Genomic DNA, 27,919 nt, shown 5'->3' with positions numbered 1-27,919 from the left:
GTTAGTATTAGTATTTATGAAAAACTTGGTTTAGCTGATTTTGAAACGTGTAAAATCCAGCCCCTCAGCATTCTAAAAGCAGAACTTATCCAGAATAGGCAATAAAATGTCTTTGAGCACTCGATGGGTTTTTTAACTTATATTTCTCTGCTGTGATGTGGACTAAGAAATGGCGAGAGATTCGGATAAGGGCATAGTGAAGTGAATTCTGAGGCAACAGCAATGTCACAGTCCTCGTCAGAAGTTCCAGCACTTTTGGGCAGCTCAAAGAAAAGGCTATGTGCAATTCTCAGACTTTGCTAGTTTTTAATTTACTTGTATCTTCCAAGACATTGTGTGTCTTTCCTGTGTGCAAAATTGGGGATCATGTTGCAGAAATGCATAAAGTAGGTTCATGTAACGGGTATAAATGAATTGGCTGTTGTTTCCTTAGTCATTTTTTCCACACGTTTGCATCTAAATTGCTTCTAGTTTATTCTTAGGCATATTTTGGAAAATAGCTCTCTGCAGAAAGCCTTGCAAACAAAGCTGGAATGTGATTTGTATCCAAAGGGTAGGTTGTCTGAATGAACAGTGATTATGTACTTATGTATTTAGTTCAATTGGCAACCACCCTGACGAGCCAGGGCCCGAAAGGAGGGTGGGGAAATACCTTGGATAAGAGCAGACAAACCAGAATGAGGAGATTGTCTAAATCCCTTAAAATCTCAGCAGAGAGAAGAGTGCGATAGCAAAGTTCTTTCAGTTTCATTGTCCCTTACATAAGTTTGACCAAAATATAGAAACCTTGGGAGTGGCCTGAATGTCAGGCACCAGTGTAGCTGCTGTAATACCAGTTACGACCTTAAAGTACAAAATGTAAATGTGAAAAAGAAAAATAGAGAAAACGAGAGAAGCAAACACAAAGTTAAGGGAGAAGCAGTGAAAATTGGTGGGGTTAGTGCAGATAGGAGATTTTATTGACCTCCTTGGCCAAAGGGAAGTTGAGAGGCTGGCAGCTTTTCTCTGTTGAGATTCTGCTCGCTAAAGCTTGAAAATTACCAATTTTATTTTGGAAAAAATGTTTAGTTCAAACAGCATTTGGTTTGAGTGAATTGGAAACCAGGACATATGTTGCCCATGTGGCACCCTTCCTATGACATAGTGGGTGGTTGTGATTGTAACTTGCACTAAAGGCTAAAATTTTGCTATTGTTGTATAAAATTGCATCACTATTCTTGTGTCAGAAAGATCCTGAACTTATTCTGTGACACCTCACCACCCCTGATCTGTGTGGTAAAATTTAAATCATCTTGACTCCTGAGTGAAAGTATTTCCTTCTGTTCTCTTAACTGTCTAACCTTTGTTTTACAAAATCCTCAGCTACTGACATTAAGAAATATATTTATGCTCTATGTTCATTTTCTGAAATGCTAGCTCTGTTGGTATCAGTGGAAAGAAAATCAGAATCCGAGTGCAATGCCCAGCGTGGATAGTCGAAGGGGCGACAGATGAAATTGTACCTCCCGATTTTTTTTCCCCTGTAATTATAAAAGAGCTCTTTCTGTTCCATACACGAAAAGCACTTTCAATGAAAGCAAAATAGGATTGATAGTTATATTTAAAGGGGAAAAGAAATGGAAAGGTACATCGCATCTGGAGTTTCTCCAGTTAGTAGACAATTTCCCTCCACGCCTCTCTGACGTAATGGGGAACTGCATGCAAGGCAAGTTACAGCAGTGGCTTGCCATTGCCTTCTGCCGGGTGAGTTTCCAAAGAGATCACCAGCTTGTAACCCAGCACGATGGGAAGCGTGCAGGGGAGCCGGCTGGATTCGAAGTCCGGCACTGCTGCCACAACGCCACCAGTCACTTGAAGGGGATGAAGTGCAAATCTACCCGAGTTCTGAAATGTGCACTAAAATCGTACTGTGTTGATCTAAACTTTACATATTATAGAATAACATTGCCAATCCAAAGGTGACATGTATACATTGACCAGTTCAGAACTGCATATGATGCAGCCCATCAGCAGTCCAATCTGTTATCATAACTATAAGGACAGTGGCCTATTTTTTTTTTCTGGGGGGGGTGGTTGTGGAATGTTTTTCACAATTATACATGAGTTTTATTTTCAGTCCATTTTTTAGTCTGGCTGTCAATGCTGCTAATGCCCTTTCATTGCCATTCTGAGAAGGTGGTGGTGGCTCTGGGCTGCTTTGAGTTGCATGTTGGGAAATCCAGAATTTTGACCTTTCTGACAGGATGTTGTGTCCATGGCAAAACTTTGAGCTGTGAAAAGGTAGCTTGTGTTAAGGTTAAAGAAACAATGCTGTCATCAGTTGGATGTGAATTTATTACTCTACCGATTTCTCCAAACTTTGAAATGTATCCATGCTCTGCTTGTGTCTGGTTTCTACTAATTTCTATCCCTGTTTCAACCTTGGCCTCTCTCCTTGTTTCTCTCGGCTCCTACTGTGTTGTTAATAATTCATTTCTCAACAGGTGTTCCTAACCTGTGGAGATTTTTATAATAGTACATTGCAACATCTAACATCAAAGCCTGACAATCCCATTTGCTCTGCAGTAGGCCACTACGCACAGTTAAAGATACTATACAATGCTTCTTCCACGGGCTCTTCGTGGACATGCTGTTTCCAGATCTCTTGCGTACTTGGGAAATGTGCAGTATCATGTTTCATCTCTCATGATTTTTGTACAGCAAATTTAATTGAGGATTTTTATAACAGCCAGCCTTGGATCTAAATCATTAGCTGCACAAATTGAGCATTAAACATTTACATGTGTCACTTGTTAATAGGAATTTTAAATATGCTATTGCTGTACAATATATTTTGTGTGCAAGCCATTTGCGTACCACTTGTTCTTAATTTCTTGTTTTCCTTCAGTTATGAATTTGCCAATGCATTGGAAGAACTTCAGGATCTAAACAAAGTCTGCTTAAAGTCATCCTGGAAAGTATCACATTCTCGGGAGAAGCTGTTATCTACACTGGGAATTGATCAAAGTCAAAAGGCAAGGCATATTGTGCATTTTATTTATACGGTATATTGTACCATTACTTTCAGTTGACAGCTCAATTATCAGATCGCCTTTGGGTGGATGTAAATGAGGAGTGAAATGAAAAAAGAACCCATTGCACATTTAAAATCATGGTACAATATGATGATCCAAAATAATTGGTGATGTTTAATTTCAAAATGGCTGCAAGAATTATTACATCAGAGGTTTTCAAAGTGACAACCAGAGGAAAAGGTTGACATGTGTCTGTTTATAATATAGGCTCTATATGTGTAAGAAGGTTCATTAAAATCAGTACTTTTATTCGATGTAACATGCACTTTTGTCGTCATGACTTAGCAAAGTAAGCAATAGGAACGTGATTGCAATAGCAATGTGGGAAAATGTACAATTTAGCTTCTACGTTAAATATTGAGATAAATGGCCAGATAATCAACAACATTAACTTTGATTAAGAGGCGCATTATTGGCTACCAAACCAGGAGAAGCCTCACACTAACTGTGATCTTTTGTCTGCACCAGAACTTTTATTTAATGTAATTTAATCTGAAAACAGTGAGTCTTAATACAGAGAGTACACTTGGAGTACTTGAAAGCACAACATTGAATTTGAGTAAAGCTTCTATTGAAACAAGTTCTAGTTATTGAAAAGCAATGTGTTCCCATTTTTCCATTCCATGCACTTGGCTGTTGTAATGGATTCCAAACCTTGCCACTTGTAAAGCAACGTGTACTTCGCAACAGCTAATTATTAAAGATAAATACACTGTTGCAGCTATGTACTGCCAATTTGAAAGGTGAAAAATCAGTTACGTAAGAAATTAAAAGGGCACGCTGTTATACACAAACAGAAAACTGAATATTAAAGTAAATGAGAGATACAATCTTACTGATTCTTAAAGGTACATACACTAGAGCTAAACATGAAAGTTGATGTTGGGTATAACAGTCTGAGAGCTTATTGAGATTTAACTATCATTATTACTTTTACAAGAACAACTTTATTTTACAAAATAGCACAATGTTTTTTTTCTTTTGGGTCATTTGCAGTGTCCTGAAGCAGGTGGGACAATGCTGAAGGATTTCTCATGTTGCAGCTCATGTTACAGAAACCTTAAATGTCTTAAGGCTTACACCAACACACGGGGAGGTGTATAGCTATTCCGTTGTCTTTGCCTATTTTGGAATAAGATTTAGTACACTTATCAGTTTGAGCAATAAAGACAAAGCAAAGAAAAGCTGGACAGGGTAGGATAGGAGCAGTTTTTCTGTTCATCCATTTGTGTATGTGAACTTGAATTACTTGTATTTGTTTTCCTCAGTATGCTAGCTTTGTAAACAGCTTTGGTCATTTGAAGATGCCTTTGGACTAAGGTAAAAATGATATAATTCTGAACAAGGTTTAAATATTTAAATTAAAGATTGGTAGGAAGAATAAAGGTGTAGACTGTTTTCTAAATGCAAGAGAAAAATGAGAAATTGGAGGTGCCAGGGGACTTGATGAAGGGTCTTGGCTCGAAACAACTGTTTGTTATCCTCCTTGTGCTGCCTGACCTGCTGAGTTCTTCCAGCATTGTGCGGGGCCTATCAACAGCAGCAACTGAGCTCAACGAAGGAGTGCTTTTTGCAGGTCAGAGGCGGTTATTTAAAACGAGAGCTTCGCAGGTGTTAGTCCATTGTGCGGGACCTGTCAACGGCGGCAACTGAGCTCAACGAACTAACTAAAAGTACAGGAGGGATAAGCGGAGTGGCCATTGTCAGGAGTAGGCCAGTGGCGAGAGTAGGAGCGACAGGCTTTGGCGAAAGCGGTCTTCGGCAAGGTAAGTGGGTAGGTGGACTTCGTTTTTGGTTCTTCTTTGCATTTTTTTGAGGAATAGAGAGCATGTCTATAGGGTTAGTATTTTGCTCTGGGTGTCGGTTGTGGGAATCCTGGGAATCTTCCAGTCTCCCAGATGGCCACATCTGCAGCACCAGGAGATGCAGCTCCTGAGAGACCGTGTTAGGGATCTGGAGCTGCGGCTCGATGACCTACAGCTTATTAACGGGAGTGAACAGGAGATAGTTAGGAGCTACAGGGAGTTAGTCACCCCGAGGCTGCAGGAGTTAGGTAAGTGGGTGACGGTCAGGGAAGGGAAGGGAAGAGCTCAGATGGTAGAGAGCATCCCTGTGGCCATCCCCCTCAGTAATCGTTGTCTCATATTGGATGCTGTTGAGGGGGTGACCAGACAGAGTCTAACCAGACCAGACCACTGTGATCAGGTCTCTGGTACTGAGCCTGGCTCTGTGGTACAGAAGGGAAAGAGGAAGATGAGGAATGCAGTAGTCATGGGGGATTTCGTGGTGAGGGGAATAGACAGGAGGTTCTGTCAGCCTGATAGAGATACCCCCATGGTGTGTTGCCTCCGGGTGCCAGAGTATGGGATGTCTCAGGTCAGCTGCAGAGTATTCTGAAGAGAGAGAGAGTGAACAGCCAGAAGTCTTGGTACACGTTGGTACCAGTGACCTAAGTAGAAAAAGGGAGGAGGTCCTGAAGAGAGAATTCAGGGAGTTGGGTAGGAAGCTGAAAAGCAGGACCTCGAGGGTAGTAATCTCAGGATTGCTGCCTGTGCCATGTGCTAACGAGCACAAGAATAGCATGATCAGGCATATTAATGTGTGGCTGAGAGACTGGTGTAGAGGGCAGGGCTTCAGATTCCTGGATCATTGGGGCCTCTTCTGGGAGAGATATGACCTGTACAAAAAGGACAGGTTACACCTGAATCCAAAGGGGTCCAAAATCCTAGCGGGCACATTCAATAGGGCTGTTAGGGAGGGTTTAAACTAAGCTGGCAGGGGGATGGGAACTGGAGTGATAGGGTTGAGGAAGGGGAAAACAGAAATAAATCAAAGGTAGCATGCAACAGAGATTATAGAAAGAACAGCAGGAGATGAGGCTTAGTCACAGCCAGTGGCATGAGTTACAGGGCAATAGAGGCGTGGTGCGGTTAAAACAGAAAGCAACAAATACTGGACTGAAAGTGTTACATTTGAATGCATGCAACATGAGGAATAAAATGGACGATCTTGAAATTCAGCTACAGATTGGCAAGTATGGCATTGTGGCCATCTCTGAAACTTGGCTAAAGGATGGCTGCCATTGGGAGCTGAATGTCCAAGGATATACGGTGTTTTGGAAAGATAGGTTAGTAACCAGAGGGGGTGGTGTGGCCCTGTGTATAAGAAATAATATTAAATCATTAGAAAGTGATGACATAAGATTGGAAGGTGTAGAGTCTCTATGGGTTAAGTTATGAAATGACAAGGGTAAAAGGACCCTAATGACAGTTGTATACAGGCCTCCAAACAGCAGCCGGGATGTGGATTACAAGTTACAGCAGGAGATAGAAAAGGCGTGTCAGAAAGGCAATGTCATGATCATCGTTGGGATTTTTAACATGAAAGTGGATTGGGGAAAACCAGGTCAGTACTGGACCTCAAGCAAGAGAATTTGTAGAATGTCGAAGGGATGGCTTTTTAGAAAAGCTTGTTTTTGAGCCCACTAGGGTATCAGCTGTGCTGGATTGGGTGTTGTGCAATGATCCGGAGGTGATAAGAGAGCTTAAGGTTAAGGAACCCTGAGGGAACAGTGATCACAATATGATGGAGTTCACATTGAAATTTGAGAAGGAAAAAATAAAATCTAATGTGTCGGTATTTCAGTGGAATAAAGGAAATTACAATGGCATGAGAGGGGAACTGGCTGAAGTTGACTGGAAAGGGACATTTGCAGCAAGGGCAGCAGAGCAGCAATGGCTGAAGTTTCTGCAAAAAGTGAGGGACATGCAAGACAGATATATTCCAAATAAGAAGAAATTTTCAAATGGAAGAAGGACACTATCATGGCTGACAAGTGAAGTCAGAGCCGAAGTAAAAGCGAAAGAGAGGGCATACAAGGAAGCCAGAGCTAATGGGAAGATAGAGGATTGGGAAGCTTGTAAAAACTTGCAGAAGGAAACTAAGAGGGTCGTTAGGAAGGAAAAGATGAATTATGAAAGGAAGCTGGTGACTAATATCAAAGAAGATGCTAAAAGCATTTTTAAGTATATAAAGGGTAAAAGGGAGTCGGGGGTAGATAATAGGACCAATACAGAATGTTGCTGTAGATACTGTAAAGAGAGAGGCAGAGATGACAAGAGGAACTGAATGATTATTTTGTGTCGGTCTTCACAATGGTTGACGTCTGCGGTATATCGGACATTCAAGAGTGTCGAAAGTGAAGTATGTGTAGTGAAAATTACAACTGAGAAGGTGCTCAGGAAGCTTAATGGTCTGAGGGTGGATAAATCTCCTGGACCTGATGGAATGCACCCTCAGGTTCTGAAGGAAGTAGCTAGGGAGATTGCGGAGGCATTAACGATGATCTTTCAAGAATCGATAGATTTTGGCATTGTACCCAATGACTGGAAAACTGCAGTGTTACTGCGCTATTTAAGAAGGGTGGGAGGCAGCAGCAAGGAAACTATAGACATGTTAGCCTGACATCAGTGGTTGGGAAATTGTTAGAATCGATTGTTAGGGATGAGATTATGGAGTACTTAGAAACACATGACAAGATAGGCCAAAGCCAGAATGGTTTTCTGAAAGGAAAATCCTGCCTGACAAACCTACTGCAATTCTTTGAGGAATTTACAAGCAGGGTAGACAAAGGAGATGCAGTAGATGTGGTGTAGTTGGATTTTCAGAAGGCCTTTGACAAGGTGCTGCACATGAGGCTGCTTAGCAAGATAAGAGCCCATGGAATTACAAGGAAGTTACTAGCATGGGCGGAGCATTGGCTGATTGGCTGAAAACAGAGAGTGGGAATAAAGGAATCCTATTCTGGCTGGTTGCCGGTTACCAGTGGAGTTCCATAGGGGTCGGTGTTGGGACCGCTGCTTTTTATGATGTATGTCAATGATTTAGATTAATGGATTTGTGGCTAAATTTGCCGAAGATACAAAGATGGGTGCAGGAGCAGGTAGTGTTGCAGAAACGGAGAGCCTACAGAGAGACTTAGATAGTTTAGGGGAACGGGCAAAGAAGTGGCAAATGAAATACAATGTTGGAAAGTGTATGGTGGGAGAAATAAATGGGCAAACTATTATTTAGACGGGGAGAGAATTCAAAATGCAAAGATGTAAAGGAACTGGGGAGTCTTTGTGTAGGATACCCTAAAGGTTAACCTCCAGGTTGAGTCAGTCGTGAAGAAGGTGAATGCAATGTTAGCATTCATTTCTAGAGGTATAGAATATAAGAGCAGGGATGAGATTTTGAGGCTCTATAAGGCACTCGTGAGACCACATTTGGAGTATTGTGTGCAGTTTTGGGCTCCTTATTTTAGAAAGGATATAATGACATTGGAGATGGTTCAGAGAAGATTCACAAGAATGATTCCAGGAATGAAAGGGTTACTGCATGAGGAACGTCTGGCAGCTCATGGGCTATATTCCCTGGAGTTCAGGAGAATGAGGGGGGATCTCATAGAAACTTTCCGAATGTTAAAAGACCTGAAGAAATTAGATATGGATAAGTTATTTCCCATGTTTGGGGATTCTAGGACAAGAGACCACGACTTCAGGATTGAAGGACATTCATTTAGAACTGAGGTGCAGAGAAATTACTTTAGTCAGAGGGTGGTAAATCTGTGGAATTTGTTGCCATGAGCAGCTGTAGAGGCCAAGTCATTGGGTGTATTTAAGGCAGAGATAAATAGGTTCTTGATTAGCCAGGGCATCAAAGGGTATGGGGTGAAGGCAGGGGAGTGGGGATGACTGGAAGAGTTGGATCAGCCCATGATTGAATAGTGGAGCAGACTTGATGGGCCAAATGGCCTGCTTCTGCTCCTATATCTTATGGTCTTATCTTGTGTCTGTGTGTTACTTGGGATTTCCAGCATCTGCGGAAGCTCTTGCTTTTGGAAGTCCTAGTTCAGGGTTCCCTTAACATCAATTTGCAGGCTGTGTTGGTAGTAAGGAAGGCAAATTATTTGAAACAACTAGAATATTAAAGCAAGGATATATTGCTGAGATCTTAAGGCATTGATCAGACCACATTTGGAAAATTGTAAGCAATTTTGGGTCCCATATCAAAGGAAAAATATGCTGGCCCTGAAGAGGAGATTCACAAGCATAATTCCAGGAATGAAAAACTTAATGTATGAGGAATGTTTGGCGTCTCTGGGTCTGTGCTTGATGGTTCAGAAGGCTAACGGGAGGAACATACAGAATACTGAAAGCCTGGATATAGTGGACAAGGAAAAGATGTTTCTGTTACTCTAGGATCCAATGGCACAGCCTCAGAATGAAGCGACGTTAGATGATGGTGAATCTGCGAAATTTGTTTCCACAGGCAGCTGTGGCGGCTGAATCATTGGGTGCATTTAAGACAGATTGATAGGTTCTTGATTGGTAAAAGGGTTAAGGGTTACAAGGAGAAGCCAGGATAATGGAATTGAAATGAATAAAAAGAAATATGATTGTCAGACCAGACTTGATGGGCCAAAGGGCCTGTTTCTGATCCTATACCTTATGGTCTTACTATCAGCAATCAGAACTTGTACTTTTGTAAGCCTTAGTATTAGCATTGAAAGGATAATGCTGAGTCTAAAAACGGATAATTAAAACTTCTCTCAGAGGTGGCTTTTGAACTGAGCTTTAAAGTAGAGCGAGTTTGAGAGAGTAGGAGACCTGAAGTTTGAAGAATGGAAGGCCAGCTGGAGGACAGTAGAATTAATAATAATCCTTGTGTTAGTTTTGGTGGAAGGTGATTGTGAAAGTGAATAATGATGTAAGTTAAAAGTTCTTGTCCAATCTCCTCTCCTATCAGATTCCTTCTTTCCTCCAGTCCTTAACCTTTCTCAACCACCTGGCTTCACCTGTCATTTTCTAGCTCATCCTCTTTTCCCTCCCTCCACTTTTTATCCTGGCATCTTCCCCCTTTCTTTCCAGTTCTGAAGAAGGGTCTAAGTCTGAAATGTCAACTGTTTACTCATTTCCTTTGCTGCTGTCTGACCTGCAGAGTTCCTCCAGAATTGTGTGTGTGAGCGTGTGTGTTGCTCATGAATACTGTGTGCTGTAATATAGATATTTCCACAAGGTGGCGCAGTTCAACAGTAAAACTGCAGCTTTGTCCTCTGAATTGGCATTGGTTTATTGTTATCACATGTACAGTGAAGAGCTTACCTTGCATACTTCACGCGGATCAAATCAGTACACAGTGCATTGAGGTAGTACAAGGTAAGACGGTAACAGAATGCAGAATAAAGAGTACAGCCACAGAGAAAGTGCAGTGCAGGTAGACACTGAAGTAGAAGATCAAAATGAAGTAAATTGTGATGTCAAGAGTTAATCAAGATGTGATAGTGTGCATCTACAAGTAATCCCAATGGTTTATTGACCGCTAGAGGGAATGAATAAAGTAATAAAATATTTTATGTTCACAATGCTGAAATGCAGCTATTTCAAGTTACTTTGATTTGCCTATCATAGGTGTCTTCTAATATTTTGGTGAAAGTCCTAGTTGCAAATGACCAATGGTTATTTGACTGTCTTAAGCTTAGATTCATAGCGTTATGCAATGGGAAACATGACCTTTGGCCTAACTCATCCATGCCGACCAAGGAGCCTATCTGACCTAGTCCTATTTGTCTTCATTTGGCCTATATCCCTCTAAAACTTTCCAATCCATGCACTTGTCCAAATGTCTTTTAGGCACTGTAAGTATTGCCACATCTACAACTTCCTCTGGTAGATCATTGCGCATACCACACGGAAAAACTTGACTCTCGGGATCCTTTTAAATCTCTCGTTTTCTGTCTTGAACCTTTGCCCCCACTAGTTTTAGACTACCAGGGGAAAAGGTATGAACATTCATCTTTTCTATGCCCTGAAGATTTTATAAAGCTCTATAAGGTCTCCTTCACTTCAGAGAAAACAGTCCCAGCTTATTCAGTGTCTCCTTACAACAATCCCAGCACCATCCTTGTAAAATTTTTCTGCACCCAGAAATGCATGTGGTATTCCAAGTGCTGTCCCACCAACATGACAGCCCAGCTCTTGTACTCATCGCCCTGACTAATGAAGGCAAGTGAACGATACACCACCTTCACCACCTTCTCTATGTTGCTCCAAGCATATCCTAGATACTTCTTTTCTGAAGCGGAATCAGGGACTTTGTAATTTGACAGCCTTCTTCCCTTTACGTTTGCTTCTCAGTGGTCAGCTGTAACTTGGGGGCCTCACTCTGCCAAGTTAGATTCTTCTGCATTTGCTGCAGGAGAGGGCAATGAGCTGAGAAGCTCTAGGATCTGCTGGTCTCTGTATTACTGTGGATCCATTTCTCAGCCACCTGAACAATCTGCTTCTCTCCCCAAACACCTCCTGGACATGCAATCTCTGGAAGTCTTTGCAATCACAATGTGCTGTGGCAAACAGCTTTTTGGAAAACAAGACCATCCCCTAATCTGCATTCCCCGCTGGACTTTAGTACAAAGCTGTATTTCCCCTTGATGCAATCACACTCATTCACTATTGATGGCTCAAGATCTCATCTGGCAGTCACTTAAAAACTATGACACTTCTCAGTCAGACAATACAGTATGCTGATAATTATAATTCTTGAATTTAAGTAGTTGAGCAGATGTAGTTACTTTGTTCTTTTAGATGACCAACAGGGGGCATCATATCATAGGAAGTGACCCACTGTCAGACACCCCATGGAAATCTCTTTGGCAAATGGAAGCCTGTTGAATGGCTGATACTATTTGTTTCCTGCTGATCGTAAAATACGACCCGATAAACTTTACCTGACTATTTTGCCTCTTGCTACTTGGCCAGTCTTGAGCAAATGCCACGCCCATAATCCCACCACATGGGAACACAGTCAGCGGTGGGCTCTTTTACAATGCTGATTGACCCTTTCATCAGTGTCACAGAGTATAGTGAATCTACAGGAACTCCTTCTCAGAGTACCTACATCAAAAGGATTGCAACATTTCAGTAAGGTAGGTCAGCATCACCTTGCCGAGGCCACCAAGGGATGGGCAATAAATGCTGGCCTCTCTAGTGGTACCTGAAAAACAAATGAGTCCATCATTAAATTCCCTTTTGTATTGGTCAAGTGTTATAACTATGCTGACAGCCTTTCGTTTATAAGTGTTTTCTTAGATTTTTGTAAGGGTTGTAATGATAACCCGATTCGGGGTAGTGTGAACAACAGGAATTCTGCAGATGCTGGGAATTCAAGCAACACACATCAAAGTTGCTGGTGAACGCAGCAGGCCAGGCAGCATCTCTAGGAAGAGGTACAGTCGACGTTTCAGGCCGAGACTCTTCGTCCAGACTAACTGAAGGAAGAGTTAGTAAGAGATTTGGGTAGTGTGGCTGAGACTTCACAGCACAAGTCAAATTGTATATGCTTTGATTATGTTTCAGAAGAGATCTGGCTTTTTATTGTGAAAATAGTCACAAGAACTTTGTATTGAAACTTGAAGAAGATTGCATTTGAAACAGTTAGATAATGCCAATATTTTGAGTACTTAATAAAAGGAAAATTAAGAGTAAATGTAAGCAGTATGGCTATAAATGCATGCAAAGCAAAAACACTTGAATCTATGTACAAAATTTTTGAAAGTGGCAGACAAATTGATATTGGCTGTTTATTTAGAAAGCACCTGGGGTCCTTGCATTTACGCTTCATTAACTAAAACCAGACAACTTAATCTAAGCATACATAAAATATTGGTTAGATCTAAGCTGCATGAATGTTTCTCCTTCTACGGTGTGGTGCCTAGAGGGACTGGAGACTTGCTGGAATAGGTTCGGGGATGTGGGGTTCCTGATGTACAAAGAAAATTGACACCTGACCTGTCCTCCCCTAAGCAGAGGGTTAATGAAAAATTAACCAAAATTAACCAAAAGTGTACAAAATTAATGAAAGGTTTGATGAGAGTGAGGAAGGATATTTGTGCACTGTGGCAGAAATCTCAGCAGCAAGGGGAAAATGGATTGAAGTGATTGGCAAAGCATCCAGAGAAGGAAAGAACTGGATGTATTCGAGTAGAAATTTCTCAGTTGAGATGCAGGAGGCTGCAGATGACGGAATCTAGAACAATGTGTTCTCTGGCTCTTTGACCACGTTCTTACCAAGAGTCCTGGTGATCCAATATTTTCTCAGCCTCTGGACATTCCTAGGGTGATATCAAAGCATGATTGATTAACTGACCTTGTTTTTTATTAAACCATGATTTTATTCTCCCAGCAATTTGTATTTATTTTGATAGAATCTTTTGGTGTTGTTTGAAGAAAAATTCATATTGCCAGTAGTACTTCAGTTTTCAAATGCTTCAGGGATTGACCTTAATTTGTCAAACTGACTTTTCTCTCACTCAATGTAATTGAAAATTACTGTCAAAAATGCATTCCACTTTATTAATTGCAATGTGACTAAAATAATGTTATAATTTATTAATTTCTCCGAAATAGATTGTAGAAAATATTTCTTGTAGGGATTGTATAATATTTTATGTAATTTCTGGTTGTAAATATGATTTGACAGTCTGCCATTCACACTGAGTTTGAATATTAATTACTTTTATTCAGATAATTTACATTTTTTCCTTGTGTATACCTCATAGGATAATGGACAAGCTGATCTAAAGGATGCCATGCCTTCTTATTCAGACCTGGAGAAGACTGAAGTATTTGCAGGAGTTGCAGCCTTACCTCACAACGGCACAAAGGCCCTCATCCAGACCAGGGTACATGAAAATCTTGGCCTGATAGCTAGATTTGAGAGAGTAATTGTTTGACACTAGGAAGTGCATGGGGGCAAGTGTATAACTGCAGAGGGAAGTGGGATTGGAATGAGATTGGTGGATGTGGATGGTGATTTGTACAGGAAAATGGGTGTGACACACCCAACTTTTTAACTACATGAGTAGTAGTGTGTTTCTGCAAAGCGTCCTAGAACTGATATACTAGCCCTTGAACTGTGTTGGGCATGTGGCCAAATGGTTAAGGCGTTCATCTAGTGATCTGACTGTCGCTAGTTCGAGCCTCAGCTGTGGCAGCATGTTTGTGTCCTTGAGCAAGGCACTTAACCACACATTGCTCTGGTGTCTGTGCGAGGAGTGGCGCCCCACACAGACTTCCAATCTGCACCTTGTAAGGCATGAAAATGCCCGACGCAGGCCTCTCATGGTCTGAGTCGACGTTCCCCCCCCCCACCCCCGAACTATATACATGTGCACAATGGAGTCAGCAGTTGGATGAGGCAAGGAAAGCAGAGAGGTTAAAATAGTAGGAGCTCAATTCTATAGATAAAGAAAGGATGGCATTTTAGTGAAAAATTTGAGGGTGAACGGTGCAAAAGGATATGCTGCACCACTTGTTCTTTTAGAAAACAAGTTGAATACTTGAAAGGAGAAGCAGGTGTGAGGAGGGTCGCTGATAAGGGTTTGGATAGGCTAGTGCTACATTGCTTGGTGAATGCAGTACAAAGCTTCAATAGATGGAAACATGACGATGTCTGTGAATGAGGTTTCGGGAAGGTCAATTTAACTGCCCGCTAAGGTTTGTGAGCTAAAGTCAGATATGGTTTCTTGCACAATTCAGACAGTTTAGATGCAGGAACATCTAACTGTCTCTCCACCACTTAGCTAGTGTAATTATGTCAGGTGATCTTCATACCAATAGTATCTCACAAGTAGTGGAAGGACAACCTGCCCAATTTAAAACTTGTTTGTGAATAGTCACTGAAAAATTTGCTGGAAGTTACTTGTTTCAGGAAATATCTGGTAGACTATTTTTCAGTGATCTTGGAAAGTTGATGAATGGAGCATTTCAATACTTGCGTTATTTTGGTCCGCCAGCGATGCACTCTCATGAGGACCACAACTCTAACTGTGGCTGCAGTTGCCTGCAGTGACATCATTAGGCTGAGGCATGTACTCTGACTTCTGATAACGTTGCACTTTTAACATGTTAGGTGAGGGCTTGTACCTTTTGGAAGTTATTACACACTTTGAAATGTAATGCTGACTATTTACTTTTGTTTTGATATAGCCATTAAGGAATCTGAGACAGATTGCACAATTTCTGCTCGGCTGTTAATTAATTTGACTGAAAATTTTAACTTGGGATATATGAACCATCCAGTTTTTATTATTCTGGAATTTGGGCACCACAGGAAAGACCAGCACTTATTGCCCATCCCTAATTCTCCTTAAATGATGTTGGTGAGGCTCCCTGTGTGAAGGTACTCCCGTAATGCTGTTGGGCAGGGATCAGAACCAGCAGCGGTGATCCATCTCCAACCCAAGACCTCAGAATCGGGTTTGACAGCACTGACATGCTTACATCGTGGAATTTGTTGTTTTACCGTAGCTGTGCAGTACTGCCAGTGGAAGTGGCGGGTATGGACTTGATTTCAACGTTGAAGAGAAATTTGGATAAGTACGCAGATGGGTGGTGCACGGTGGTCTGTTGCCCAAGTGTGGGTCAATGGGATTAGGCAGAAAAACAGTGCAGCATGGGCTAAGTGGGGTGGTGCCTGTTCCTGTGCTGCAGTCTACGATGACTCTAATACATTAAAAAATATTGCCCTAAGTTACGATAAGAATAAATAGTGCAAAACGAGAGCAAATAGTTTATGGGTTCACAGGCCATTCGGAAATCTAGGTAGAGAGGAAGAAACTGTTCCTAAAAACTTTGAGTGAACATCTTCAGGCTCCAGCACCACCTCCCTGATGATATAAATAAGAACAGAGCGTATCTGGGTAGAACCTTCTTGCGGCATCTCTTTGAAGATGCCTTTGATGATGGGAGGCCAGTGCCCGTGATGGTGCTAGCCTGAGTGTACGACCCTCTGCGGCCTTTTCTGACTCTGTGCGTTGGTATTTTCATACAGACGGTAATGCATGGTACATCTGTAGAATTTTGCTAGAGACTTCTGTGATATACCTTATCTCCTCAAACCCCTATGAAACATAGCAGTTGCCGTGCCGCCTTCATGATCACAACAATATCTTGGGCCCCGGATAGATCCACTGAGATGCTGACGCCCAGGAATTTGAAACTGCTCACCTTTACTACTGCTGGCCCTTGATGAGGACGAGTGGTGAGCACCCTATGGCTGGCAGTGTTATGATGCACCTGCAGCTCTGCCCTCGCCCGTCTTGTGTTTGGAAGGTGCTTTCGGAACAGCCTGAGCAAGTAAGAGTGGTACGCTTTAAGGAACAGCACTCGTTGCAGCCAGTGTGCTCTGGTATTGATGGAAGTTAATACTGAGGGGCTTAATACGGTGGACATTTCTCCTGAATTCCCATGTAGCCACTTCTCCCACATTCCCATCATTCCTACCACATACTTACACTGTGCAATCTGCGCTGGCCGATTGACCTGCAGATCTTTGGGACGAGGATGGAGCATGGAAAACGTGCGAAGTCTACACAGACGGCACCAAAGGACAGCATTGAACTGAGGTTGCTGTACCTCTGCTCACTACAGCATTGTGCTATCCTGCATCGTGCTGAGCTGCTGGTGATGCACTCACCCAGACAGCTGAAGGATATTCAATCTTTCTCCTTGATGTTGTGTCTTGTGGATGGTGGACAGCCTTCTGGTGTCAGGGAGCAAGTCGTGCTGTGCGTTACACAGCCCCTGACTTACTCATCACACTGATCCAGTCGATGGGGGTGAGGGTGAACTCTGATGGTAAAATCATCGAAAATCAAGGGAAGATGGTCCAATTCTCTCTTGTTACAATTGATACAGTTGAAGATTCCTGAGAGAGATGGTTCCAACAACAAAACTGTTATCCCTTTGATGCCAAGCTCAGCCCCTTGATGTCTTAATGTTAGTGGTATTCATCCCCACCTTGACTCCAGAATTTGGCTCGTTGATTCATGCCTGCACCATGGCTGTAATGAGGTCTGCAGCTGAGGGGATCTGGAGAAACCAAATTATGAATATGTGCCACTTGATATCACTGTCGAAAACAGACTTTGAGAGCAGACTGGTGGGATGGTAATTAGGCTGACTGGGTTTGTGCTGTAATGTGTGAAAGGACACGCTGGCCATTTTTCCATATTATCAGGTAGATTGCCAGTGTAAGTGTACTGAAACAGCTTGGCTGTAGACACTGATAGTAGTGGAGTACAGGTCTCCACTGCTATCTCTAGGATGCTGTATAGGCTCGTGCCTTATACTATATCCAGTGCTGTTTGCCGTTTGCTGGTATGACATGAACTGAACTGAGTTGATTGGAGATTGCCTTTTCAGATGGTGGGGATCTCAGGAGGAAACCTACAAGGGTTAGCTGTTCCCTATTTCTGGGTGAATTTGCTTCAGCCTTTTCTTTAGCTCTCAAATGATTGTTGAGGATGGCATGTTTTTGGAGCCACCTTTTCCAGCTAGCTGTTCACTTCACCAGCAGCATTCACAACTAGAGATGTTGGGAAGAGTTCAATCTAATTGACAGGGGGATGGGAATTGGAGTGATAGGACTGAGAGTGGGGCAATTGGTGTACACTTTGATCTGGAAATTAGACCAATAAACCATAACACACAGGAACAGTATTAGGCCATTTGGCCCATCGAGTCTGCTGTGCCATTCTAGTCTTTTCAAAATGAATGCTAACATTGCATTTGCCTTCCTTACCATTACTTGCCAACCTGCAAGTTAACCTTGAGGGAATACTGAACAAGGGCATGCAAGTCCCTTTGCATCTTTGAATTTTGAATTTTCTCCCCATTTAGAAAACAGTCCATGCCTTTATTCTTCCTACCAAAGTGCAAGGCTATACACTTCCGTACACTGTGTTCTATCTGCCACTTCTTTGCACATTCTCCTAATCTGTCTGTCCTTCTGCAGACTTCCCGCTTCCTCAACTCTATCTGCCCTCCACTTGTCTTTGTAGAACCTGGGGGCCACAAAGCCATCAACTCTATCATCCAAATCATTAACATATAACGTGAACAACAGTCACAATACCAACCCCTGTGGAACACCACTTGTCACCGGCTGCCAATCAGAATAGGCCCCCTTTAATCAGACTCTCTCTCTCCTGCCAGTTAGCCAATCTTCTAGCCATACTAGTATCTTTCCTGTGATACCATGGGCATTAGTTTAGCAGCCTCATTTGCAGCACCTTGTGAAAGGCTTCTAAAAATCCAAGTGAACAACATCATCCACCTACTCTCCTTTGTCTATCATGCCTGTATCCTCAAAGAATTCCAACAGATTTGTCAGGCAAGATTACCCCTTAATGCTGACTTTGGCCTATTTTATCATGCGCCTCCAAGTACCCCAAACCACATCCTTAATAATGCACGCCAACATCTTGCCAACCATTGAAGTCAGGCTAATTAGCATATAATTTCTTTTCTTCGTCCTCTCTCCCTTCTTAAAGAGTGGGGTGACATTTGCAATTTTTCATTCCTCTGGAAAAATTCCAGAATCTAGTGATTTTAGAAAGATCATTACTAATCCTTCCACAATGTCTTAAGCTACCTCATTCAGACCTTTTCAGCTTCTAAAGCACTTCTTCCTTGGTAATAGCAAATACTCACTTCTGCTCCCTGACACTCTAGGATTTCTGGCATAGTGCTGGTGTCTTCCACGGTGAAGACTGATGCAAAATACTTAATGTTCGCCCATTATTTCTTCGTCCCCATTACTACTTCTCCAACATCATTTTCCAATGGTCCCTTTATATATAGTCTTTATATGTCTGAAAATCTTTTGATATCCTCTGTTATATTGTTGGTTAGTTTACCTTCATACGTTATCTTTTCTCTCGTTATGTCTTCTTAGTTGCCTCTTCTGTTGGTTTTTAAAAGCTTCCCACTCCTCAAGCTTCCCACTAATTTTTGCTATATTAGATAGCCTCTTTTTAGTTTTAATGCTGTCTTTAACTTTTCTTATCATCCTCCCTATGGAATACTTTCACTTCTTTAGGATCTATCTATCTTGCACCTTCAGAATTGCTCCCAGAAATTCCAGCTATTGCTGTTCTGCCATCATCCCTGCTAGTGTCCCCTTCCCATCAGCTTTGGCCAGCTCCTCTCACATGCCTCTGTAATTCCCTTTACTTCACTGTAATACTGTTAATCTGATTTTAGTTCTTCCTCTCAAACTGCAGCATGAATTCTAACATTATATGATCACCATCTCCTAGGAGTTTCCTTACCTTAAACTTCCCAATCAAATTCGGCTCATTGCACAATACCCAATCTAAAATTGCCTTCTCCCTAGTGGGCTCAACCACATACTGCTCTAAAAAGCCACCTCATTGGGATTCCACGAATCTCCTCACTTGGGATACTGGACCAGCTTGATTTTCCCAGAATTTTGCATATTAAAATCCCTCCATGACTATCATAACGCTGCCCTTTTTTTTAACATGTCTTTTCTATCTTCTATTGTAATTTCTACCCCACATCCTGGTTACTATTCAGAGGCCTGTATATAACTCTCATCAGAGTCTAATTTTTACCCTTGCAGTTCCTTAACTCTACCCATAAGACCATAAGATATAGGAGCAGAAGTGGGCCATTCAGCCCATCGAGTCTGCTCCGCCATTCAATCATGGGCTGATCCAATTCTTCCAGTCATCCCCACTCCCCTGCCTTCGCCCCATACCCTTTGATGCCCTGGCTAATCAAGAACCTATCTATCTCTGCCTTAAATACACCACACAGCCACTTGTGGCAACAAATTCCACAGATTTTCCACCCTCTGACTAAAGTAATTTCTCTGCAACTCTGTTCTAAATGAACGTCCTTCAATTCTGAAGTCGTGCCCTCTTGTCCTAGAGTCCCCTACCATGGGAAATAATATTGCCATATCTAATCTGTTCAGGCCTTTTAACATTCAGAATATTTCTATGAAGTCCCCCCCCCCATCATTCTCCTGAACTAAAGGGAATACAGCCCAAGAGCTGCCAGACGTTCCTCAAACGATAACCCTTTCATTCCTGCAATCATTCTTGTGAATCTTCTCTGAACCCTCTCCAAAGTCAGTATATCCTTTCTAAAATAAGGAGCCCAAAACTGCACACAATACTCCAAGTGTGGTTTCACGAGTGCCTTATAGAGCCTCAACATCACATCCTGGCTGTTATATTCTATACCTCTAGAAATGAATGCCAACATTGTATTCGCCTTCTTCACAACTGACTCAACCTGCAGGTTAACCTTCAGGGTATACTGCACAAGGACTCCCAAGTCTCTTTTACATCTCTGCATTTTGAATTCTCTCCTCATCTAAATAATAGTCTGCCTGTTTATTTCTTCCACCAAAGTGCATGACCATACACTTTCCAGCATTGTATTTCATTTGCCACTTCTTTGCCCATTCCCCTGAGCTATCTTAGTCTCTCTGCAGGCTGTCTGTTTCTTCCACCTATCTTTGTATCATCAGCAAATTTAGCCACAAATCCATTAATCCCATAGTCCAAATCATTGACATACGTTGTAAAAAGTAACGGTCCCAACACCGACCCCTGTGGAACTCCACTGGCAACTGACAGCTACTTTCTGTTTTCTGCCGACCAGCCAATGCTCCACCCATGCTAGTAACTTCCCTGTAATTCCATGGGCTCTTACCTTGCTAAGCAGCCTCATGTGTGGCACCTTGTCAAAGGCCTTCTGAAAATCCAAGTACACCATGTCTACTACATCTCCTTTGTCTACCCTGCTTGTAATTTCCTCAAAGAATTGCAATAGGTTTGTCAGGTAGGATTTTCCTTTCAGGAAACCATGCTGGCTTTGGCCTATCTTGTCATGTGCCTCCAGGTACTCTGTAATCTCATCCCTAACAATCGATTCCAACAACCTCCCAACCTCTGATGTCAGGCCAACAGGTCTACAGTTTCCTTTCTGCTGCTTCCCACCCTTCTTGAATAGCGGAGTAACATCTGCAATTTTCCGGTCATCCTGTACAATGCCAGAATCTATCGATTCTTGAAAGATCATTGTTAATGCCTTCGCAATCTCTCCAGCTACTTCCTTCAGAACCCGGGGGTGCATTCCATCAGGTCCAGGAGACTTATCCACCCTCAGACCATTAAGCTTCCCAAGCACCTTCTCAGTCGTAATTTTCACTACACAAACCTCACTTCCCTGACACTCTTGAATGTCTAGTATACCGCAGACATCTTCCACTGTGAAGACTGATGCAAAATACGCATTCACTTCCTCTACCGTCTCTGCATCTCTCATTACAATATCTCCAGCGTCATTTTGTATTGGTCCTATATCTACCCTCGACCCTTTTACCCTCTATATACTTAAAAAAGCTTTTAGTGTCTTCTTTGATATTAATCACCATAATTCATCTTTTCCTTCCGAATGACCTTCTTAGTTTCCTTCTGCAATTTTTAAAAGCTCCCCGATCCTCTATCCGCAAAGATTCTACTTATTCCTATCTTATGTCACCTCTTTCTGCATCACCTGCAAAATAAAATTGCTCCTACACACCTAAGGTTTCCATTCATTTCAAATCCAGTAAGTATGTCTGCTCACTTGAGATTTTCCATTAGTGGAAACAGTTCAATATTTGCCCTTTCATGCAAATATGTTTCAATAAACTCACACATCTCTATCTTTGATTTCTCTAACTTCTGATGATTTTCCCTCTCACTCTTCCTTCTTCTTCAATTCCCTACTCTGGCTTCCCTCTTACCTCTTCCTTTCTCCTCACCTGCCTAGTTCCTCATCCTGGTGCCCCTCCTTCTTCCCTTTCTCCTATGATCCACTCTCCTCTCCTGTCAGATTCCTTCATCTCCAGCCTTTTACCTTTTCTGCCTATCACCTCCGAGCTGCATATTTCACCCCCACCCACCTGGCTTCATCTATCACCTCTGGGTTTGTATTCCTTCCTCTCTCCTCACCCTCTTAATCTGGCTTCTTTCCACTTCCTTTCCTGGCCTGATTAAGGGTCTCAGCCCAAAATGTTGACTGTTTAATCATTTCCATAGATGCTGCCTGACCTGCTGAGTTCCTGTAGTATTTTGTGTGTGTTACTTTCGATCGCCAGAATCTCTTGTTTATAACTAATTTTTGGCTGAGTCTACGGCAGCAATGGTGTCATAAATCCAATTCCTAATGCAAGCTTTGTTGCATATTTGGTCACAAAGAGACTTAACATGTTGCCCAATCCAGTACTGACAAGAGGTGAGAGTCTGGCTTATTGTTGTCACATGCACTCAGCTACAGAGAAAGACTTTGTTTTGCATGCCACTCGAACAGGTAACTTTGTCACACAAGTACATCGAAGTGCAATACAGAAAGGAGAATATAGTGTTACAGAGAAAGTGCGATGGGAGTACACCCTGAGGTGCAAGGTACAAGGCAGATTGTGAGGTCAAAAATCTATCTTATGAAGGAGGTCTGTTCAGTAGTCTTTTAACAGCAGGATAACAGCTCTCCTTGAGCCTATGTTTGTTTTAAAATGCTAAGTAGAAATTCCTGTGTAATTTTAGTAAGGTCCAGCGAGTAATTGCTTACATGGTAGCTGGTACTATGAGACGAAGAGAAAATAAAGAGTCAAGTAGTGAAACACTAGGCAATCTAGAATCTGAAAAAGAAACAAAATGCTGGAAATAATTCAATAAGTCTGACAGCCTCTGCAGCAGGAGAGCAGATAATGTTTCAGATTGGGAATCTTTCATCAGAAGGGGATTCCTAACACGGAAAGAATCTGATGTCTGTTCCCACCTACCTTATTCAGCTTGCTATTTTGAGTATACAAGTTGCTTCACTGCTTTATGGACTGTTTAGCAACCTGTACTTATTGATTTTTAATGGATCAGGTTCTGCATTCTGGTAAGATTAAAAATGGCAGATTTCTTTTAGTTTATTTCTTGACAATTGATATAATAAATGCTTTCCACAGGCTATAAATCCTTATTAAGATGAAATCTTACCCATTAAGAAGGAAACGTCCCTTCACGAGGATGTGAATTAGTGATTTTTAATTTAGAAAGAGGTAATAAGTGTTCACTTGGGAAATTCAACCTGTTTCACACATGAATTGCCATATCTGATCAAATTTGTAATTCAGTATTTTGTTAAAACCAATGCTTCAGTAATGTACTTTGTAATCCCTTCATCTAAAAATCCCACCAGTTTTTATTCTGTTTGATTACAGATCTCTGTAATGCCACCCCAAAGAGTCAGCCATGGTTTCGGTCATCGGTTGGAGACTGCGTTTGTGCAGTGGATGCAGATGAATGGAAATCGAGCTTTAAAAATCCCAAAGATCAAAAGACATTCATGGTTTATGTGATAAAATATTTAAATCAAGTGTGCTTAGATTTTTTTTTCTAGTTGTTCAGTTTCATTTCAAATGTTTACCTACATTTGTCACTTTTTCATATAAAGCTTCATATTTTAATTAAATATTTCAAAGTAACTTTTGGAATTTAGTTATAGCACATGTTTTAAAGCAAATATTTAACAGATTGTTGATAATTATATTTAATCTTTTTAAAGCACTGTCATTCTCAGAATTTGGATTACACAAACACGGTCGTCCTGTTTTTTCCCATTCCCTGCTTTGCTGAAAGATGCAAACATTGATTTTATGGCTGACTGATCTACCAGGCCTCTGCTAAGGGCATTTGGGCAATACCATGCAACCTTCAACCCTCACCACAGCCACCCCGCCTTCTAATAATTCTTGAGTTCATTAAGAGTGTGCGCGTGTGTGTGTCTATGCTTGTGTCTCTGTGCGTATAATGCACCTGTTTAAAGTGCCTCTACAAAAACAATCTGATATAAATTCTTCTGCTTGCCACTGACCAAACATCATTCCCTGAAGACTATTTGTAAGCTAGTCAGATTTTCCCATATTCAGCAGCTGATTGGCCAGTTAAAGTTGTGCTGAATTCCAGGTTTTCAACCACTGGATTTAACAGTCATCGGTGGGATTTGAATGTGAGTTTGCTGTGTTCCAAATTGATCTTTGGAATTCCTAATCTAATGGCATAACTACTATATCCCCTTATGTTTTGGGGCTTAAGTTTATGTATGACTACTATGACAGTTTTAATGTGGAGATTTATAGTTATTCTGCATCAATACAAAACTAGCAATATTACTCAGGAGAACACCAGGCACAAGACTGTGAATTACGTGGTTCCTTCTGACAACTATAGGGTGCAGGAATTGGGAGTTGTTAGAAGTTGGTATGATTGTTGTGGAGTTACCATGTGGTATAATACCATCCTTAATAGACTCAAGTGGAAGTTTATTCTTTTATCATGTTATATATTTGTAAATGCTCAAAATATAAAGGCTTCAAATAGTGATGTTACTTTATACAAACAGTTTGTAAATATAATGTGATGTCATTGTACAGCAGGAATATGTCTGGTAGGCTTTATTGAATGTGCATTGTTGGATGCCACGATTTTTGGTTGGCATCTCTTGCTATATTTGTTACAATACTTATTTCTGTTTTATTTTTAATATAAGTGATGATGGAATATTTTTGGTTCTAGCTACATTGATTTAAATTTCATCTTCACTTAAAAACTTTAGCTGTATTCAGAAATTGATGGGCTGAATGGCCTAATTCTGCTCCTGTGTCTTATGGTCTAATACTTGCTATCCACACATTTTAATTATCAACTTATTAAGTTTCTATCCTAGAAATTTAATAAAATCTTAATTATTTTTGTATAATATCAGGTCTTTTCTGTAATTGTATTTTTTCGTATTTCTAGCACAATTTATGACTGTCGGAGGTTTTTACTTTGGCACGGAGACACAAGACAGCAGACGCTGAAATCTGGAGCAACAAATAATGTGCTGGAAGAACTCAGCTGATCGAGCAGCATCTGCTAGGGAGAATAGGAGAGGCATTGGCAATTTCTTCATCTCCCATCTCCTCCACTCTGCGGAGATGCTACTCGATCTGCTGAGTTCTTCCAGCAGATTATTTGTTACTTTGTTTTTAAGATTCATTCAAGAGACTTGGGTTTTACAGTTTGAGCCTGCTTTTTATTGCCCATCCCTAGTTGCCCTGGAGGAGATAGTGGGTGAGCTGTTGTAGTCCTTGAGGTGTGGTATTCCCACAATGAGTTCCAAGAATTTCACTCTGCAACAGCGAAGGAACAGTGATACACTTCTAAGTCAAGATGGGTTGTTGCCTGCAGGGCAGCTTCCAAATTGTGGCATTCACATGCTTTTGCCGTCCTGGTCCTAGCGTTTTGAAGGTGAGGTCCAAGGAGTGTTGGTGATTTGCTGCAGATGGGACCAACTGCTGCTATTGTGTGTTGATAGAGTGAGCAAATGGTTCTGGATGAGGTGTCTATGTGCTAGCTGCTCATGAGTGTCAATGAAGCTGCACTCATCCAGGCAAATAGGAGCTATTCCATCACACTCCCGACTTAAGCTTTGTAGATGTTGGACAGGCTTTGAGGAACTAGCTGCAGGACTCCAAGTCTCTGACCTGCTTATGGAGCCAATTGTGTGTAATGTATTCCAGTTCAATTTTATGTCAATGGTAACTCACCCCTTCAAACCCACCAGATTTTAGTGGGTGATTCAGTGATGGTAATGCCATGGGGTGATAGCTGGATTTTCTCTTCTTGAATGTTGTCATTTCAAAAGTACTTTTTTTCTGCATATACCCACATACTGGTAAATAGGAAATTAATAACTGCAGAAGCTTCTGCGGATGCTGGACATCCAGAGCACCACACACAAAATGGAAGAACTCAGCAGGCGAGGCATCTATGGAAATGAATAAGCAGTCAGCGTTTCAGGCCAGGACCCTTCATCAGGACTGGAAAGAAGGAGGGAAGATGTCAGAGCGGAGGGGAGGAAGACTAGCTAGAAGGTGATAGGTGAAGCCAGGTGGGGGAGGGGTATGAGCTGTTAGGGACTGGGCTGGAGAAGAAGAGATCTGATAGGAGAGGTGAATGGACTGTAGGAGGAGGGGCACCATGGGGAAGATGATGGAAAATAGAAGAGGGAAGGGGGAGGGAAAGAATCTTACCAGAAGGAGGAATTGATGTTCATGCATCAGGTTGGAGGCTACCTGGATGGAATGAGATGCTGCTCCTCCACCTGAGAGTGACCTCATCGTGGCTGAAGAGGAAGTTGTGGACCAACATTTCAGAACAGGAATGGGGACAGGAATTAAAATGGTTGGCGACTGGGAAATTCCATTTTTTGTGGCATGTTAGAGGTCAGTCCACCACACTAGAATAGCACCTCCTTTGTCTTCTGCGGACTTGATGGTGAGGTTGAGATTGATGCAGAGAGAGTGGAGGGCAGTACTTGCACAGGGTGTAAGAAGAACTTGGTGTCGTGCTGATTGTAAAACTTGCTGCGCTGTGGACAAATGAGGACAAAGGTAAGGCTCTTACTGGGGACAGAACATTCCACCTCAGAGGGGAAAGTCAGAGGGAATGGAGAAGACACAGCAGGAATTAAAGCTGAGAACATGGGGGGAGGAGAGTTGGTGGCATCAGAGGAGGGGAGAGTGTTGGGGTATTGGGGGAAGATGAGGTGGGAAGAAGATGGAGCTGCTGAGGATCCAAAAAGTGGTGGTGGGGAGCCTGAGGTGCCTGGTGTTTGGGGTGTGGTGGTAGGGGAAGTGGAGCACAGGGACGCTGCAGCAACAGGGAAGGTCTTGGCTGGAGGTGGAGGTGACGGAGATCAGGGCTGGAGCTGGAGGCTGCATAATTCACAGTCTGAAGGCGTCAGGGGTTATAGGACTTCCTTAGACCACAAAATCAACCTGGAAAGTCATAAGCACATGAATTTGTGCAAGGTAAGTGCTGTGTGGCCACTGCCTGTGACAGCAGGCTGACTGTTCTGTCATCCAACCATTGTGTCACCTGACTTGGGGATGATGGAGTGTGGCTGCATGATGATGGTCTCATCCCACTACCACCACATAATCCTTCCCAGCTTTAATGTTGCAGATGGTTTCAAATACATATCTTTTCAACATGAACATACATTTGTGCCTTGATCCTTTCAGATTCCAGAAATCTATACTGATATAGATTGTCAGGTGTGCATTGCCCCGCAACAATGGGAGACGCAATGATTCCAAGAACAAACCACTCGGTTGCTTTCACAATGGAAGCACTTGGCATCTGGGATTTAGTTTTCCATTAATATCAGGATATATATAATAACAGCAAGGTTGCATATATTGCTTGGGAGTAGGTACAGAGGAGATGTCAGGGGTAAGTTTTTTACACAGAGTGGTGAGTGTGTGGAATGGGCTGCTGGCAACGGTGGTGGAGGTGGATACGATAGGGTCTCTTAAGAAACTTTTGGATAGGTACATGGAGCTTAGAAAACTAGAGAGCTATGGGTAACCCTAGTAATTTCTAAGGTAAGGACATGTTTGGCACAACTTTGTGAACTGAAGGGCCTGTATTGTGCTGTAGGTTTTCTATGTTTATATTGGCCATTGCCATTTGGAAAAAAGCAGATGATGTAGAAAGCTACCTTAAATCTCTGGGTCTTTCTAGTTATGACAGTCAGGAGATAGAACTAGATAGTCTTCTTAGTTCTGTAGGGATGTCGAATGCCCATGTATGGGGTGGAAATTTTGAAAAGATGTGGGCATTGCAGAAGAGGTGAGTACCTGTTTCTGATCCCTAATTACTCAGGACTTGTCCTCCTCAATAGAAGTCGTATGTTTGGAAAATACTGTTTAAATAGCCTAGGTAACATTGGTGGACATTTACTGTTCAGTGTGAATGTGACAAGGAGGTACAAATGCGTGGGCCAACCAACCTTTTAATCTACTCAAAGATCATTCTAACCCTTTCGTTCTCATTTGTTCATTCAGTGTCGTGTTGTATGAGGTGGGCGATCATGGTCTTTCCATGACCATGGTTGTTCTTG

At 41.9% G+C, this 27,919-nt stretch overlaps 1 protein-coding gene across 2 annotated transcripts in view; it reads left to right on the top strand.

Annotated features, from left to right (window-relative positions):
• Nucleotides 1–24,729, top strand: part of LOC140211780 (uncharacterized) — a 61,345-nt gene extending 36,616 nt beyond the window's left edge. For both annotated transcript variants that reach the window (XM_072282033.1, XM_072281956.1), the window contains 3 exons: nucleotides 2,888–3,014; nucleotides 13,672–13,794; nucleotides 23,190–24,729. In XM_072282033.1, the coding sequence (XP_072138134.1) occupies nucleotides 2,888–3,014; nucleotides 13,672–13,794; nucleotides 23,190–23,327 (388 nt within the window). In that variant the 3' untranslated portion in view covers nucleotides 23,328–24,729. The remainder of the gene's footprint in view (nucleotides 1–2,887; nucleotides 3,015–13,671; nucleotides 13,795–23,189) is intronic.
• Nucleotides 24,730–27,919: the final 3,190 nt, after the last annotated feature.

This window comes from Mobula birostris, chromosome 1 (genome assembly GCF_030028105.1).
Source record: "Mobula birostris isolate sMobBir1 chromosome 1, sMobBir1.hap1, whole genome shotgun sequence".
NCBI lineage: Eukaryota > Metazoa > Chordata > Chondrichthyes > Myliobatiformes > Myliobatidae > Mobula > Mobula birostris.
This window is presented reverse-complemented; position numbering and strand designations above follow the sequence as displayed.